Source organism: Poecilia formosa, unplaced genomic scaffold (genome assembly GCF_000485575.1).
Source record: "Poecilia formosa unplaced genomic scaffold, Poecilia_formosa-5.1.2 Scaffold1, whole genome shotgun sequence".
Classification (NCBI taxonomy): domain Eukaryota; kingdom Metazoa; phylum Chordata; class Actinopteri; order Cyprinodontiformes; family Poeciliidae; genus Poecilia; species Poecilia formosa.
In genome coordinates this window covers 1,425,765-1,444,740 of record NW_006799940.1, presented here as the reverse complement: position 1 = coordinate 1,444,740, position 18,976 = coordinate 1,425,765, and the positions used below count along the sequence as shown (strand labels likewise).

The window sequence follows — 18,976 nt, the reverse complement described above, 5'->3', positions numbered from 1 at the left end:
TTAAAAAGTCTTCCCTGGTGGTACAGCGCGGAGGGAACAACGTGACTGACTTTTAATGGTTGATCAGTTGAGTGAACATCAGAGGAAAGAGCAGCACCATGCTGAGCCCTGACTGTCAGATTTACACATCGATTTAAAACACGCTGCCTTTAAAGCTCAGACTGAAGCCTGGCTATCTGCTGCAGTCTCCTCTGGGTCGCTGAATGCTCTTACCGGGGATGTGTAGCAGTCTGAGAATAATCACCCCTTACTGTTTGACATCCCTATTAAAGTGCGTGTTGAATTACCTCTTAAATCGTGATATGAAAACTCGTGTAGGTTTGGATTTGACCTGGATCAGGCAAAAAGAAAGTTGTTTTATGCCTCAGGAGTGATTGAACGTTTTGGCTTAGGTTTTATTTTGAGGATAAATGGGTTCGAGCATCACTTTGATGGTTCCGGGTAAAGTTAATTGCATGCTCACATGAGGTGAAGGACATCCGTAATGAAAATTCATCAGTGAGCTCTTATGTAGTGGAATGAATGTAACCTACTCCTAATTTTATTTCACTATAGTTACGATTTTTCCCCACAGTAACAGTACAGTTTAAAGAAACGTTGTTTTACTTATCGTAGCTGCGTTTCCATTACAAATGTGCGCAAATATTGTGCCAATGTTGAAAAAACACAATTTCACAATTGCGGTCTTTATATTAAATAAGAAACACAATTAAAAAACACGCGAATAACTTTCTTAACGCAATAAATCATTAAAAAACATGCAGCGGCAATATACGCCTGCCATTTCCTGCCTTCTTTTTCGTGGCTTGTGCCAGAGGCGACATCCAGTTGATCACGTGACACAAAAAAAAGTAATTTTATTGCAGTTTTGCGAAATAAACCCATTTCCACATGGCCATAAAGCACACCTCATCCTAGCACCAAAACTATATTTTAAAACAAATTAGTTTCTTCTTTCATTAAGCAAATTTATTTTGAAAGTATCAAATTGTACAATTATATGGTAAATGGAAACGCAGCTGGTTGCAATTTACAATCCTAAAATCAACATTGACTAACCTAAAATTTTGGGGTTTGGTAAAAACACAGAAAGCAAAGTACTATTCAACAAGAGTACCTCTATCAGAGTTTGGAGTTTCAAAATAATATTGTGCAATATTTGTGCCTTTTTTCCCTGAAAAATAAAATAGCTAATGAAAAATCTCTGAAATAATGATGTGTATAAGATGGATTGCATGTTGTTGTCTGCAGATGAAGCCCTGCAGAGGCAGGAGGAGATCTGGCAGCAGGAAGTGGAGGAGTCCCTGTCCCGCTGCAGGTCTCTCTTTCATCCATCACGACCAAAACATGTCGACTTCCTGCACATCACTGCTCCTGATGATGAACTCTCCCATCTGACGGTGAGCCAAATAAAACTTATCACTTAAAAAAAAATGTTCTGGTTCTTACAATGCTTTATTAGGAGGCAGAAAATATTTAAATAAGTTGCAAGTTCAAAATGTGGACATTTTGTACAAACATTCTTAAATACCTTGAACCAAAATGCCGTCTAAATTCACCCTACATCTATTGAGCCAACAATCGAACCTCTTTGTGGCATTAGTCTCAGGATTTGATGAAAAATATTCCTTTACATTACATATTTGCACCACCAAATTCTCTACTTTTTCACTGTCTGATGAACTGGAAAACAAACAAACATATATGCAACTCTGGAACAAATTAGGAGCCCACTGCAGTGAACCCCGTTGAAAACATCCTGGTTTTTCCACCAAATGTTGATTCCTGAACTCTTCCTGAGCTAAAACATTAGTATTGTTGTTTCTAAATGAAGATTAACTTGTTTTCTTTGCAGTATTTGAAGTCTGGAAGCTCTGCATCTTTTTTGTTATTTTGACCATTTCTCATTTTCTGCAAATACAAAATCTTTGCTTGTAATTTCAGAGACATGTTGTCAGTAGTTCATAGAATAAAAGAACAATGTTCACTTTACTCAATCATTTAACTATAAAAAGTAAAATAAGAGAAACTGATCATTTTAAATGGTCTCAATTTTTTCCAGAGCTGTATCTGTATAAAAACATGTTTATATTTTCTGACATGAAGCTCCTGATGCACTAAAAATGTAGAAACATGAGCCGAATACATTTAGTAGGATTTGTACTGCACTGATTTATGATGTACTGTCAGAATGAAACAGAAAACTAAATAATAAATGTCTACAGTTCATATCATAGGATGCCGTTTGTGTTTGCTCATGACCTCATTTGACCCCCAGAGGAAAAACTGAGCAGATTCCTCAGTGAGCCGCAGGCCTGTTGCACAATGAGGATGGATCTCATTTACAGACCGAATGAATCCGACTTCTGCTTGTGAAGCAATCCCTTTTTAAGTTCCACAATAACAGATTTCGAAACAAGATGTTGGATTTAAATTATGAACATTACTTAAACAGCTTTCAAGGTTTCCCCCAGAAAACCTGGAAAGCCCGGTGGCTGGGCTCTAAGGCAGTCATTCATCCAGAGACCTGTTGTTTTTTTGAGTTAATTTTTTTTTTAAGTTGACAGGAAATTTGAAAATATCACTTGTGTTACTGAAAGACTGGAAGATTAATACCTTGACACCAACTATAAAGTCTTAAAAATGCAAACATTTTTTAAAAAATCTTAGATAAATAAGCGATGCTAAGCCTGGTGGGGGCACAAGTAAAGCCTGGTGGCCCGCCAGGCTTATAATACACTGGGGGAAACCCTGGCTTTCTTTATTTATCCAACTTTTTTTTATTTTTCTTATTACCACCAACTTTTAGAAGACAATATTTATATTTCAAAATTAAATTTAAAGAAATAACTAGAAAAAGTCATTACTTGAAGTTACTTTGTTGATGATAATGCCAATTTTAAAATTTTCAATAAAAATGTGTTGTATTACCTTTATATCTTCTTTTTAATCTGTTCATTTTCATGCAATTGTGGTAAATTAAACTGATTGTTGCAAAATAAAGAAAAAAGTTGTCATCTTATATTAACTACAGCACTAAAGTTTCATATAAAGTTTTTTTGCTGCAGCACATCACTACTTTTCTTATGCTGGATAAAATGGAGGATCATATTCATGCATTCTTTCATGAATTTACATAAACATCAAAGTTTAGCTCCATTAGATTAGAAATCTAAAGTGCAGCTCATTAAAGCTGCTCCCATGTAGAGAAACGTAAACATTGTAATAAAGTCCTGTTATCACTCCTCTGCCTCTAACCTGCTGGCAAACAAAGGTGGAGCCTGAGATGGAAGAGCAACTCAAACAAAAGCTAGATAAGAAAACAAGACGTTTACATTTGCATTTTTATGTTTTTATATTAATAAAACTGTTTATTAATGATTATTTCAGTGGAGTAGAAAGTGGGAATCTTTTGGCTCCTTGTGTAACATTTTGGCACTTTAAAAACATTTTCCCTCCTATCATTTAATTGATTTCTGAGAATTTAAAAATAAATCTCCAATTATTTTTGTAATTATTTGGGAATTGTTTTCATATTAAGGCAATTCATTTTTTAGATTTATTTAAAAATGCATTTGTTTTAATTTTGTTTCATTTGTAACCATTTTATATATATTTTTAATCAGAATAACTTGAGTGTAATACAAGATCATTTAAGAAATTTATTTATATATTGTATATTTACACTATGTATCTGGTTACTGTTTAAGATGTTTTTTGTTTTGTTTGGCATTTTAAATCACAATAATTATGATTATTTGCAGCTTTATTTGAATTATTTTTCTACTTTTCTTGACTTTTTTGTGCAAAACCTCATTAAATGTTAGCATTTCTTTAATATTCAAGTGAAGTGAAAGTTAGATATTCAGTTTGGTTCAGAATGCAAGATGTAATTAATTAATTTTAAAACTTTTCATTGGACCACTGCACAGCCAGCCAGCTCCAGTTGGCATTGCATTTACCTACCAAATGTTTAACAAGGGATCCCTGGCCGTCTTGTTTGCCCTCCCTCTGCTGTGGGTGTGGCGCTGCTCCATCTGCTCTGCGTGACTCCCTTTAGGATGTCAGGGTGTCGTAAGAGACGGGCTCAGCTGGAGACGCCATCTGTCTGCGCTCCGGTCTGCAGGACGGCGACCAGGAGGTAAACAACCAGCAATGAGGAGGAAACCGGCCAGGGATCAGAGGCTGAAACCGGGACTCGGATGGGATTTTAACGGCATGTGGCAGAGCTGAGTCACTCCAACCAGCAGCGCCATGGAAAAGGAGTTGGGAAATTTTCCATTCCTTCTGTGGATTTCTGCGGCTCATCTGAATCACTGAGAGCTGCTCCCACTTGTAGGAGCAACTTGTGGAAAGGATTCATTGGTTCACTTTCGCCAAACTGGAGGAAAAGACTGAAACAGGAAAGTGAAGTTTCCTTGCTAACGATCCTTTAAAGTTGCTGGAAACAATGAAATAATTTAACAAATGACTAAAAATCCTCTCTGAAATCTCAGATTGAATCAAATGGAAAAGCCAAGAACTTTAAGTAGCCCAATGGAGGCAGAAAATGAAGACATACTGACAAACGTTAACGGCAAAATAAAGTCTGAAGACGCTTCTAACCCATTTAATGGCTCTGGATGCTATTTCACAAAATCTCTGCAAAGTGATGCGTCTTTTACAGAAAACCAAACAAGCAAACAGTGCAGCCTAGAGGAACTGAAAGCTTGGGTTGAAATCTCTGAAATTGCTTCAGATACAGAGAGTTGGATGCCGAATAACCATCAGATTAACTCAGCAGTTGAAGACAAAGTTAATAGCTGCAAGGAAGTTGATCTGTTACTGGACAAATTCGGAATAAATGAAGCTACTTCCCCAAAATGTCCCCAAAACGATAAGCAGGATGACATAAAAGAGACTGAAAATAATGGTGTACATTTTCAGGAAGACTGTTTCCCACTCGTGCATTCTGCAGTGGAAACCAAACATCCTGTGATAATAGTGAAACGTTTGACTTGCGCTGTTGAAGGACAGGAACAAGAGTTGGAGGATACTGAAGGTAAAGAGAAGAGGAAATATTCGGAATATGAAGAAGATGCATCTGCACGTCTCCTTTCCAGCCCAAATGACGTTCCACTTTATATTAATAAACAAACTGTTAATCCTCCGATTGGATCAACTCTGACAAGAGCTACTTTCTCTCCAGGATGCCCAACAGACAAAAAGGTCGCGCTCCCGGCTCTGTTCAGCGGCCTGCGGGTCTTGAGGAAGGGAATCGGTGGGGCTGAGAACGGCACATCCGCTCAAATCAAACAGAGTCCTCCGTTTGCAAAAAGTCCAGTTTCCACAGAAAAACAGAGCGACACAAAGACCCAGAACGGATTTCTGGACCAGATAACTCCTGGGGATAAAGAAGATGAAGATTTGGTGACTGAACCACATCAAGATGAAATCAGAACCCAGTTGGATGGAAATGAAGAACGTCCAGAACCTCAAGTAGAAGAAGATGCAAAACCAGTCGAGCCAACCAGACCTCTGTCGAGCGCGGAAGCTGCTTTTGATGCCTTCAAGGCCTTTTTCACACCAAAACCTCTGAAGAAAGACTCGACAGAGAGGATCGACCTGGACGCAGTGAGGAAAAAGATGAGAAACGATAAAGATGTGCTGAGAACAATTTTTGAGAGAACCTCCAAAAAGAAGAACGATGCATGTGATGAAAAAGTAAGAAAGCATCGTTTATGTTTCATGCAGAAACTCTTGGCAGAAACTCATGCAAAATCCTTTTAGAATGATAAATGCATGCTTAAAAACTTTGCACAGCTTCTGATTATGGCTACAGGGAGCAGAGACTGTATTTTAAGAGTCAAAATAACTCTGTGGTTAACTTACAGTCGGAGACGCCCACAGCAGAAGAAGGAGAGGAAAAAACTCCTGGTCGCCTGCAAGCCGTGTGGCCACCTTTCAAGGAAGAAAAGGTTGGCCTGAAGTATACAGAAGCAGGTACTGATCAGTTTTTAACGGTGATGTTTTTGCCTATTTTAGGGTCCATTCAGTCCAGCCCTGTTTAATCCGTTTTAATCAGAACAGGTGTCAAACTCAAGGCCCGTGGGCCAAATCCAGCCCGCCGTAGCTTTTTATGTGGCCCTCTAGATTCTAGACTAAACACTAAATGTGTTTGAATATCATGTTATCAATTAAATCAATGCAGTTTTTATTTGTTTACTGCCAAATTATATCAATCCGTCCAGTTTCTTGAGAATTATCGTGGAAATTCCCTGCCTTTCTTTGCGTTAATATATAATAGGAAGTTTATTGCAGATTTTTCTCAAAAGTTGTCAAGAACTTTCTTACTTGTGCTAAACAGCTGCCTCAGCTTTAATTGATGTCAGATCATATTCCATGATCTATACAGAGTAAAAAGTCATATTTACAGTCATAAATAAGCTCAAATATCGCAAATATTTCCAGAATAGTACAACAAACACTTAGATTTTTATTGCAAATCAGGTAAGAAATAAGAGCACTGGAACAGTACGGTTTTGTGGATGTGACTCAATGACTCACAGTAATGGCGCCTACCGGAGCGTCGCTAGCGTTAGCGGCTAAAATGCGATATCCAAACTAGTAATGTATACCAGTGGAGAAATTCTACATCCACTAAAATCAGACGCCGCTCCATTTTTGTTTACATTTCATGAAGAAGGAAGTTGCGCTGGCCTTCTTCAGAGGTTTTGTGTCGATTCCTTCAGTAGTTCTTGCTGCAGCGCCCCCACAGGCGACGGGTAGGTGGGGCAGGTTTTTCAGTGTGAAACGAACCAAAGCAAATGAAAATCTAACAAATGTTGCAATTTTGGTTCCCAATCGAACCGAGTCTGCCGGATTATCAGGTAAAAATATGTTTGCTATTAAATCTTATTAGAGTAGGAGGCCTTGCAAAAAAGTCTTGGATTTTCACTTGTCACTGTTAAAATTTAATTCGTTGTATTTTATAGGCATAAAAAACTAAACGTTCAAATTTTCCTTCATTAAACAAGATTTTCTCCAGTACATTATTGTTATAATGAATCAAAGAAAATCTAAAGTGTTGAAAGAAGTATATTACTGCATCATTAGTTTAATATTTTTCATGACTTGAGGGAATTTATAAAATGTCTGAGCAGTGGTGAAACTGAGCTTCACTGTACACACCCACATCTCTGCAAACAGAAAGACGACAGTAAACACACTTTTTAATTTACCTTTCAGTAATTCTAGTCATCTATTAGCAGATGAATGTTTGCTTAAACTGTTTGCTCAAGATACAAGTGAGCGGCCATCTTTTTGCCTTTTCGCGAGAAAGTTGTCTTCTTGGATCTTTAGGCATCTGCAGCAATCATCTGGTCACATGTAGATGTTTGATTGTTGTGGTTTTTCCCAATTATTTCTTTGGCTCCAGAGAAATGTTGACATTTTGAGAGGTCTTGTTTAGTTTTATTTCTGGGAAGCTAAAGCTGTATTTTGTTATTGTATGCTGTTCTATTTCCTGTTAGAGCATCAGGCCGCTCTCCTGCAGCTGAAAAGAGAATGCAAACAGGAGCAGGAGAAGCTACAGGTCAGTATAAGATACATAAAAGTATCTACATTTTTAAGATTTTCTAAAAATTCTCAATTCTTAGTTTCAGATTGCACATAATTGCAACAAATAGAATCTCAAGACTCATTAGAAAATAAACATTTGCATTTTATAAAAGGCCAAAAGTATACGACAGTTTTTAGGCTTTTGCAGATAAAGAAAAAGAAAAAGTAAATTTCTGACAAAAAAAAAATTCTCAGAAATTTTCTACAAAACAAAAAAACAAGAAAATTTCTGACTTTGAAAAGTTGAAAAATTTCTACTTTTGAAACTCAGAAAAATGTCCACATTTTTTCTAGAATATTTCTGAGATTCCTGAGATACAATACATATTGTATTGTAGATCAATCAAAATTTTCAGATTTTTTTGGAAGATTTACTACATGTATTTGATCTACAATACAATATGTTGTAAAAATATGTTCAAATCAATAAAACCCTTTCTAATAGGACAGATTGGTTTAATGCCCAAAGGAATATTAAAAACAGCATAAAATCAATATGTCTATGAATGTTAAAACAGCATTAATGACTACATTTAAGCTTTTTTTTTACTTTAGTATGTGGCTAGCACAGATAACAAATAAAAACTATTTGAAAATAAGTTGAGAACATAACATCCATGATAAAGTATTTTTTGTTTTCTTTTTTAGAAATACTTTTTGCAACACAATTCTCCCTTCCGACAGCTTTTCTAATTTCTGCTATCATCGCTCTTATTCTCATTAAGACTTTTTCTCCAAAAAATTCAAAGAAAATTTCTTTAAAAAGATTTTTAAAATAATAATTAATTACATAGTAGTTTGGGACTCAGCTCAACAAAGTTTTTCATTCCACAACAGTCTTCAGTTTTCTGCTCTTGGTCCAAGAAAAAAAAAAAAAATGTTTGATTGCCAAAGTGAGTGACCATGCTATTTTCTTCTTTTACGAACATTATATCAGGAGGATTATGAGCATCAGCTCTGCAAACTGAGGGACGAAAACAGAGACAATGTTGCTCGCCTGGAGTTGATGCTTGAGGAGCTACAAGCTAAAGTCTCACATGTTTGGAGCCAGCATCCAGAGGGGCTCAAAGATGTTGCCGTTTCCACAACCGACAGCTTGTTAGACAAATGCTTCCGCAATGTCAGCATCCAGACTGACCGAGAAAACCTCATCACGAGTCCTCAAGATGGTGACGTTACCATGACAACCTGCTTGAATCTTCGGCAGTCAATGGGAGCCTCCAAAAATCCAGACATAGTTTCCACAGGAGAAGTTTTGTCTTCTTCTGTGGTTTCAACGTTACCTCAGAGTCATCCCTCTAGTTCTCAGAAACAAGACAGTTTGTCTCCTCCTCCACCGCCGCCTCCTCCTCCGCCTCCACCACCAGGTGTCGCTCACCCGCCACCACCACCACCACCAGGTGTCGCTCACCCGCCACCACCACCACCACCAGGTGTCGCTCACCCGCCACCTCCACCACCACCAGGTGTCGCTCACCCGCCACCTCCACCACCACCAGGTGTCGCTCACCCGCCACCTCCTCCACCACCAGGGGGCGTCATTGCCGAAAAACCTCCAAGGAAACCAGCAGTGGAACCTTCCCGAGCCATGAAGCCGCTTTACTGGACCAGAATCCAGATCCAAGAAGACAAGTAGGTTTGAGCACTTAAAACTAAATTGATTGGAAGTTTATTTTGAATATTCAATATTTATTTTTATCGGTTTATCATATAAACTGATTTTAAGTTAATAATGATAAAAAAATAAAATAAGACCCAAAAATAAAGTTGTTCCAACTTTAACGTCAGAATTCTCACACTTCATAAATAAAGAATAGTTTCTCTTCCTTTAACGTCAACCACACTCTCAGGCTCTGAGCTACCTTATGAGTCACCAAGCAACATTCACCAAAAGTTATTCAAACAAACGCAAAATAAAACTCATAAAACCCGAAATTAGTAAGACATCACGGTCTTTCAATCAGCTAGACCCGCAAGACTTCCCAGGTGTAGGTTAGCATGGTGCTAATCTAAACCTCACCTGATAAAACTTTCAGCTATTAGCAGAAAGATGCACAGAAACCGAAACACAATGCTACCTGCTGATCAAATAAGAGGTAAACATCTTACAGAGTAGTTTTGGTTGTTTTCACAGTTTACTGACCTGAAGAATATTAAAACAGGATTCAGTAATGACGGCCGAAGCGATGCCGTTAGCGTCTGAAGCAAATAGGAAGTTCGTCCTAAAGCGAACCCGGAAGCAACGCCCGCCAAATATAGGTTCCGCTTCGTCACTATTGCTCCCATCTCAACCTCAGAAAAGCTTGCAGACAGATTAACAGGCCAAAATGCAAACAAAATATAATTAATTCATGTTTGGGGGAAAAAAACACAATAAATTATATGTAAACATATTTAAAAAATATAAAACAACCAAAATAAATGTGCACCACAAAATAGAATAGAATAAGCATCATTTCTAAGAGTTTACACAAAAAAGTTCTTAAAGTGTTAAAAACAATATATTAAAACAGGATTAATAATAATGTAGCTTTGGCATGTTGCAGTTTTTCTCTAATAAATAACGACATTCAAGAATGTTTTCAGGTTGAGTCAAATAATATTCCAAAAGGCTAATACATGGGGCATATTGGAAACTAACTTCTTAAGTTAATATGACTGATTTACTTTTCCGTCCTTTAGTAACTACTCGCTGTGGAACATGTTAGAGGAACCACACATAAACGCCAATGAGTTTGAGGATCTCTTTGCTAAAACAACAACGATGGAGAAAAGGAAGCCGCTGTCTCAGGCCTATGAGAGGAAAGCCAAAGCCAAAAAGGTATGAAGCTTCCTTCAAACATAAAACACTCAGCTTCCAGAAACTTACTGAGAATATACTGTTTCTCCACTAGAGGGAGACAATACCAATACTTTTGGGAACCAATTTCTGAACGTTTCAGTTCTTACCAACAAAAGTTAGTTAAAATCCTCGTGGTTTTAGGTTTTAATAATTATAATTTGTTAACTGGAATAATTTTTCCAATGTGTGATCTGAATAAAAACTTCAATTTCTTTGTTGTCTCTTTTAAACATTTAACAACATTGATTTTCACCAACACATAATTAAAACTAAATTCATGATTCAAAATAGCAAAATATGATACTGACAAGTAGAAGGAAACACTGTAACATGATCTGTATTCGTTACTAACGCCTCATTGATGGTTTCTGATGGCCAGGTTGTCATGGTAACCGTTTGTTTTTAGATCATTAAGCTGCTGGACAGCAAACGCTCTCAGGCTGTGGGCATCCTCATATCCAGCCTCCATTTGGAGATGAAAGATATTCAGCAAGGTCGGTGGATTTTACTCATTTAAACACCAGTTTTATAAACTGGAATCATGTAGATTTGGAGGTTTGAAAGCCTTTATTTTTGTTAATTATGATGATTTTTCCTCTTTTAGATAAAGAAAACGTCACATTTAAAATTAGAATATTACATCAGAAGAATAAGAAAAACTATTTTTATTCTGCAACGTGGGCTTAAAAGTTATTTTCAAAAGATACCTTAAATCTGAAGGCATTGAATATGATGTAGATGTGAATTAATACTACAATTAAATACTGTTTGCATTATATGGAGATTATAGTAAAGATTATTCATATCGTTAGCAGGAATAGATTAACAACGATTTTTGTTCAACCAAAAAGTTAGTTTTTTATTGGAAATAAGAGAGGCATCTCTGAGAATGTTAAAACGATGCTAAAGAAGTATAAATGTAGAAAAGATGAATACTCTGCCTTTATTTACATTTTATTGAAAGCTGGTTTGTCAAAAGTATCCATACCCTTCTCAATAATAAATCTAAAAATCTCATAATTGTTGATGTTTAAATTGACATTTTGACAATTTATCTTTTAATTTTGCCAAAATGTTTTGATTTTTTTTTTCTGATCCGTAATATTAGCAGCTTGGAACAGTCCAGACAGATTAAAAAGATAAAATAAAATGCAACTTTAAATCTAAACAATCCTAAGGTATGAATAAATTTGGGCTTCATAGGAGTAGTTATGATTTTATCCACTGTGTTATTTATTTATTTTTATTTTCTGAATTAATTTAGCAAGTATTAACTACCAAATCTTTTCTATGGGAAATAAAAGCAAATATGCAGAAAAGAAAAAAAAATACGTATGAAAGAAAAAACAAAGGAAAAACAATATTGGAGAGTAGTAGGAGAAAATATGTGAAGTTTTCCCACCAAACTGTGTCAATAAGCTGACAGTAACAAATACTTTTAAAGGTTAATGTGGATTTCATGACCTGCTTATTGTGCATCTAAAATATATTTTTCATTCTTTCAGCTGTTCTGACTGTGGATCATTCTGTGGTGGACCTGGACGCCATCGAAGCCCTTTATGAAAATGTTTGTACTACACACAAAGCTTTCTGAATCTTAAGCAAATATTCAGAGTTTTGTTTTAAAATGTGATTTTGCTGATAGAGAGCTCAACCGGATGAGTTGGAGAAGATCAGGAAACACTACGAATCGTCTGAGGAAGATGATGTTAAACTGCTGGACAAACCTGAGCAGTCAGTTTTTATGTTCACTCGTTTTGTGGTCAAAATCAACTATGACATAATCCAAGAGCACATTTTCAGTTTGAAAGCAGGACTTCATGTCTTTGTTCTCAAAATGTTTAATACTTGTACTCAAAACGTCTGCTCTCTTTGAAATATTCACTGTGCTCTCTCAAACCTTTTTCCTCGTCTTTGCTCGCTTGCACTTGGAACAGAAAAGTACTGTCGCCTGGCAACCTCTCAGCCAATAGAATCCAAGTGTTGTACTGGATGCGTTTGTTTCCTTCTAGTGGGTGTGCCTGTGTGGCTACTACTGATTGTAGCAACCTGCAGCACAATCAATAGTGCTGCAGGTTACTATTGAGAGTGAATATTTGAGAGAGAGCAGAAGTTTTGAGTGTGGGCATTACAAGTTTTGAGAAGAAAGACATGAAGTCCTGCTTTCAGACTGAAACTCTGTGCTCTCGGATTATGGCAGAAAAACTTTCCCCATACTATGCTGACATGAAATGTATCAGAAGATAATTTCTATGAATGTTCTCCAGGTTCCTGTATGAACTGTCTCAGATTCCAGACTTTCCTGGGAGAGCTTGCTGCATGATCTTCCAGTCGACCTTCACCGATGGGATTTCCTCAGTCAAACGCAAGCTGAGCTCCGTCTCATGTGTCTGCAAGGTGGGCATCAGAAAAAAGCCTTAACGGAGAACTTCAGTAAACATCAGCTCCCAGTCAAATGAGTGCATCTGGTTTACAGGTTCTGCTGGAGAGCAGCAGTGTCAGGGAGGTGATGGGACTGGTGCTGGCGCTGGGAAACCACATGAACGGAGGCAGCAGGATCAGAGGCCAGGCCGACGGATTTGGTCTGGAAATCCTCCCAAAGCTGAAAGACGTCAAAAGCAGGGTGAGCGCCGATATCTGCAGATGAACAAGGACTCTTTTCCTGCATGCTTTTACTCATTTCACATGTTTTACAGTGAACAGTGCAGCAAAACGGTCTGGAAACTTCTAATGCTGGTGGTATTAGAAGACCTAAAAAAAACAACTTTTGAGGTCTTTTGAATATTATTATATATAAACCAACAATTTTAACTGTATTTGGAATCTCTTGAGAACAAAACAAACATAATAGTTTGTTTTACGAAACTGTAAATCAATTCAGTTGTTACATATTTATTACATTTTTCAACAAAGCCTTCTGGATTCAATTATATTATATGTGTGCAATAAAAAAGATTACATGCATGGCTAATTATGTTTACAGAACAACAAACATAATTGCAGTATATCTATATAAACACAGAATATTTCATATTAAATCACAAACAATAAGGTAGACTGATTGACAATAGTCAGCTACAAAAAAGATATTTAGACATAATTGCTCAGATTACACTAAGATACTTGTATCTTTAAATTAGGTATGTCATCTGATAAAGAACAAATGTTCTATATTATATTTTATATTTCTGATGTGGCTCCAACATTTCCTCTCAGGACAACCGGATCTGCCTGGTGGACTACGTAGTATCGTTCTACCTTCACAACGTGGACAAGGTATTGGACATTAAACTATTTTTCTAGTTATTTGTACAGGTTGCTTTAAATTAAGCATTTGTGTTTGTGTGTTTTCTATGGAAAATGGTCAAAAATGGCAAAACTAAATAAGTTTCAAGCTTTTTGAAATGACGATTGACAGAGACCAGGTGGAGACTTAAAAGTAACAATTTACTAAGCTAAATGCTATTTATTATTATTAACCGAGCAGGGACATTGAAAGCTAATGTTTTGTTTGTGTTCCTTCAGAACGCGGGAACAGAAAAGTCCATGTTTCCTCTCCCTGAGCCTCAGGACGTCTTCATGGCGGCTCAGGTCAAATTTGATGACCTCAGCCGAGATCTGAGGCAGCTTGAACAAGACCTGACAAGTACGTGGCGCTAACATGTAAAATGTAAAAATATGACTTTAATCATGATATCTGAGGTTAAAACATGACAACAAATGCATCACAGCACATGTTCCTACACTGCAAAACATTTGAGCCGCATTTAGTTGTGTCTACTGTCTTCTACTCTTTACGGCAAATAAATTGATCAAGTTTTAGATTTTGAACCTAAATGTGTGAGTTTGTGAAGGATAAACTCACAGTAGTAAGTTGTGTTAACTTTTTATTAATTGTTTAATAAACTAGAGTTTTTAGGTTAGCACTTAAAAAACTGAAAGAAGAAAAAGACGAGAGTGGGAGTTATTTCCCAGAATGCTTAGCGGCAGGTTTTTGTATCCTGAGATAGAAGTGCGTCACATTGATCTGACTCTCATGTTTTATTTTAAATAAATGTTTATTTTAACGCAAAGCTTGAGGCTAATGTCCTGTTCACACTAAATGTTTTTGAGCATGGTTTAATAAAATTCATTATGAAATCAGAAATTTTGTTCATGCAATTTGAAACAAGAATTTAAATTATTCTAAAGTAAAATAAGTTGTTATTTTAACTTGATATTGTGAGTAAAATAATAGAGAAATGTGGCTCTTTAACTAGGTGAGGACAGTTTCTTTCTTGCATATTGTGAAATAATTATTTGATTTAAATTGCACCATTAAGTTAAAACTCACAATTCAAGATTAATGAACTTAAAAAACAAAGTTTAGACAACTTGTCTCTTGTTATTAAATCAACTTCATAAACTTACATTTCTGAGTTAAAACCAAAACAATTTTATTGCTGACTTTAGTTGTATGTTCAAGGCAGCAGGTGGACTTTCATTTTCAACTTAAACCACCTTCAAATGTTTTACAGTGTGCCAACCAAACCTCTGCTCGGTCTGGTTTCCCACTGAGGATCTGTTTTTACTCTGGACTAAAAGTCTGCAAAGTTTGATGACAGAACAAAAGATTTCCTCTCCTCTTCCTTATCCCCCATGACGCCATCCTGCATGCCAGTCAGCCACTCTGAAGACAATGCTCGCGGTGCACGATTATGATTGACTGCTTTGTTGTGTCCCTGTGAGTTTCTGCGTTTCTGATATACTGGCCTGGCGCCTTCCAGATCCAGCTCCTAATCCCTCTGCCCATCAGATCTCCCATTGTTGTGCCTTTTGTGCCCATGTCGCCAGCGCAGGGAGACTGTTGCCTTCTGCTTATGTAATCTCCAGACCTTCAGTATCTGCAGCATCTCTGCAGAGAAGCATGCATCTTTAACCTGCTCCGTTGTTTCTCCTGGGCGCCCGTGTGGCCCTGAGATGTGCGCAGCAGATAGCTTTCTCTTCCTCTCAACACAGCTTTGTCTCAACCCAAACTACCAAAGGATCTAGATCTGCAGTGGCAGCTTCCTTTTGTTCAGTCTGTTTGAACTGCCCTCATGCCTGGTTACCAGCTACGCTTTTGTCTTTCTTCACTCTCCCTGTGCATGTTTGGAAACGGACGCTTTTGTTGTGGTTTAGTTTCTCTTAAATCATTCATCTTGACCCCATTTTCTGACGAAACACCCTTACGTCAAGACATATACCGGCTTGATAAACTGTTTGAATTTCAGGCTTTGAAAACAAAAACTTTAGATATTTTTAGAAATTACAAACTTTTTGTACTTCTAATGTAAAATATTTACTGTACAATTAAACTAAACTCAAGGCCAGGGGCTGAATCAGGCCCACCATTGCTTTAAATTTGCCCCATATACACCAGAGCCATAAAGATAACAGTTGTGAAATTAAATATTATTTTTTCAATCAAATAAAAGCAGTTTTTTTTATCTATTTGCTGCCAAATTACAGCAACCAAATCCCTCCTCTTTTCATGGAAATTAATCCAAAATCAATCACTTTTTTTGCACTAATTACACATTTTCTGCAAAAATGTTCAAAAACATTGGGTTTAAATGACTAACTCCCACCTGTAGGTGGCAGTATGTCTTAGTTCTACTACACTGCTTCCTTAGCCTTACTCGATGTCAAGTTATATTCCATCACCGATGTCAAAAGTCAAAGTTACCGTCTTGCATACGGGCAAGAATCATAAAATTTACTGTAAATATTTTGAAATTAGCACCAACAAATCTGCAATTTTAATTGCAAAAAAAAAAAAAAAAATCACAAAATCCTGGATGACTGATCAATGTGGAAAAATGTTCAATATTATTTAATTTGAATAAGTATTTTTCAAACTCAGACAGTTATTTATTAATAATTTAAAAGTGTATTAATGGGTTTCATCAATACATTCTGGCTCTTGTGGCTAGAAATCAAAATGAGTTTTACATCCCTGATTTAGGGGGTAAAAAAACAACCGAAACTTTGCAGAAGCACCTTTTGATTCATTTCCACTGCCAGATTATTTCATGTGGAAGACATTTTTCCCATGTTGCAAATGAAATAATCTGCTAGTGGAACCAGTACTTTTCCATCTTTTACTTTTATTGAGTAAAACAAGCTCCTGTATCTGGCTGAAAAGTTACGTGAACTGCAAACAACCTGAAAGTGGCCCGCATGCGCAGTAGAGGGCGCAATAACACAAGAACGAGCTCAGTGTTTTTCCAACCGCCAAAAAAAGGAAGAAGAAGAAGAAGAAGTGCTCAGTGAAGTAAACATAGATGCTAACGGTGAAGCATAGCTTACGATTTTGAAGTTGTTGTCTGACCGGAACCAGTACAGTAACAACTTCATCCTCATTATTGTCCGCCATGGTTGTTGTTTTTCTTCCTGGTTTAGCGCATCAGGATGCAGAATAGTGACGTTTGTCGCGTATCAGTGACATTCAGGACCTGGCCGATAGGATTCAGGTCACATTTGAAAAGACTTGATACCTGTCCTGCATCACATTCGAAAAAATATCCGACAGGTGTTGTTCAAACTGTCATGAAACGATAAGATACGGGTCGCATTACGGCAAAAATGACAAATAAAAATTGGACTTGGGTCATTTCGGGCTGCAGTGTGAACGCAGCCTAGAATTTGGGGTTAAGTGTGTTGCCTGGCAACCCACAAGTTCCTTTGCTACTTTTCCCACAGACTCACAGTTTGTGTAAATGCATCTCACATCAGACAACGCCCTTATTTTTATCATCCGTCTGTGTTTATGTGAAGTTTATGTGACCTCTTCAGTCTGACAGAAGAAAACTTTTTAGTCGGAACCAAAATTCAGACAAAAAGAAACGCGGAGATAGGCCGCCTTGACAGTTTACACAAATCCTAAATGAAAACACTATTCTCTTTTGTAACCTTATCTGGGAGATGCGGATCAAGCGTCAGAGCCCAGGAGCCCGGCTCCATTATGGCTGGCTCCGGAGACTGGCTCCGCTGATCCACAGATTGGACCCAGACGGCTCAGAAGCAGGGACAGAGTAATCAGAGCTGGGCAGTAACTAGTTACATTTACTCACTTACATCTACTTCTTTGAAAACAATTTACTTTTAGGAGTATTTTTACTATGCTGAACTTTTTACTTTTACTTCTGTAATTTTATTATAAAGTATTTCTACTCTTACTTGTGTTTTCTTCCCACTGAATGAACATTTTAACCAAAAATTCACCAGACGCAGACACACACCTGTAGTTTTTGTTAAAGTTTCATAAGTTTTTTATTTAAAGAAACTGATTTGGAAACATTTTTCTTTTGCCTGATTTTGTTATTTATATGAATTATTGTCATTTTGGTCCTTAAAATACAAAAATTTCTACTTAACTTTAATTTTTGGTGTAATTTTTAAATGTTAAATGATTGATAATGTAAATGATCAGTTACTCAGTAGTTGAGTGAACTTTTTACCAAATACTTTTTTACTCTTGAGTAATTCCTTGGACAGCTACTTCTTACTTGAGTCAAATTTCTAGATTTCAAAAACTTCCTAATTTAATCCAAAATATTAGCACTGAAAAGCTGATACTGGCAAATCATAGCAGAATACATAGTTTTACTTTATGACTATTTCTGTCTTGCTGTCATCCATTAAATTAGACTAAATATTTTCTGTTTTAGTTTATTTTTGATTACCAGAATTATACCTACTTGCAGAATAAACCATTCATGAAAAACAATAACTCAGACATCATTTTAAAAGTATTTTTAGTGAAAAATACTTTACTATTTGGTAGTATATTGCTTTCTAAATAATATGATTTTGTGTTAAATGTTTTGACTATTGACAGTAACTCAAAAACATCAACTTTATCATTCTTAAGCTACAAATATGTTAAAATTTAATGTCAATCATTATCAGTTGTGTAGTCAGGCTTCCTGTTGCTTTTGGAATAATTTTATGGCTTCATTACAATGTTCAGATGGTTTAATGCAGCTATTTCATCTGTGATTTTTAATTTTGGTTTACTTTAAAAGAAGCTTCTGCATTCTTGTGTCCAGTCTTGTTGAATCTGTGTCTTCCTTTTAGAAAATGGTGACAAGAGAAGCAAAACACGGCGTCTTTACTCACGTTGTACTCCAACCACCAGTGTTCATCTAGCCAGCCTTTGCTAAAACTTCTCTGTTGCACTCCCAATAAGCGGGACGGGTATTTTTGCAAGTGGTGGTGTCTATGGTTGGTCCATGTTGAGGACTTCCGCTTAGCTCCGCTAGCTGTCCGGTGCTAACACTGTTAGCATCTTCAGCAGCGGTGGAAGGATAGCTGCTGCACAGTTGGTCTCCTTCATCCAGATTAATGTTTATTTGTTGGTCGGAGTCTGCTAACGACAAATCATCCTTCTGTGATTCCATTTGTGGAACTTTTTGTTAAACAAAAAAAACGATCGATATTCCGGTAACGTATTCCGGAAGTGATAATGCGCATACACAAAGTTCAAATCCTGTTGCGTCGCAAGATGAGTTA

The 18,976-nt window shown here is 36.8% G+C and overlaps 1 protein-coding gene and 1 long non-coding RNA gene across 5 annotated transcripts in view; one reads left to right on the top strand and one right to left on the bottom strand.

The window, feature by feature from the left end:
* Window positions 1-18,976, top strand: part of fmn1 (formin 1) — a 36,181-nt gene that overhangs the window by 4,547 nt on the left and 12,658 nt on the right. The window contains exons 3-14 of one of the 2 annotated variants that reach the window (XM_016667974.1): window positions 1,252-1,400; window positions 5,874-5,982; window positions 7,512-7,573; window positions 8,537-9,231; window positions 10,282-10,420; window positions 10,848-10,935; window positions 11,947-12,008; window positions 12,087-12,175; window positions 12,709-12,838; window positions 12,918-13,064; window positions 13,658-13,717; window positions 13,967-14,087. In XM_016667974.1, coding sequence (XP_016523460.1) covers window positions 1,252-1,400; window positions 5,874-5,982; window positions 7,512-7,573; window positions 8,537-9,231; window positions 10,282-10,420; window positions 10,848-10,935; window positions 11,947-12,008; window positions 12,087-12,175; window positions 12,709-12,838; window positions 12,918-13,064; window positions 13,658-13,717; window positions 13,967-14,087 — 1,851 coding nt within the window. Of the gene's footprint in view, window positions 1-1,251; window positions 1,401-3,657; window positions 5,704-5,873; window positions 5,983-7,511; window positions 7,574-8,536; window positions 9,232-10,281; window positions 10,421-10,847; window positions 10,936-11,946; window positions 12,009-12,086; window positions 12,176-12,708; window positions 12,839-12,917; window positions 13,065-13,657; window positions 13,718-13,966; window positions 14,088-18,976 lie in introns of those variants that run through there. The other variant, XM_007540248.2, reaches the window with a different exon arrangement.
* LOC103129153 (uncharacterized) lies at window positions 5,292-9,955 on the bottom strand. Of its 3 annotated transcripts, none has more exons than XR_001661325.1 (4): window positions 9,743-9,955; window positions 5,872-5,940; window positions 5,474-5,604; window positions 5,292-5,383 (listed from the first exon to the last, which is right to left on the bottom strand). It is a non-coding gene; the product is annotated as an uncharacterized LOC103129153 (long non-coding RNA). The 3 variants fall into 3 exon arrangements; XR_001661324.1 differs by lacking the exon at window positions 9,743-9,955 and adding an exon at window positions 6,547-7,500 and having other exon boundaries at window positions 5,872-5,963; XR_001661326.1 differs by lacking the exon at window positions 9,743-9,955 and adding an exon at window positions 6,547-7,500.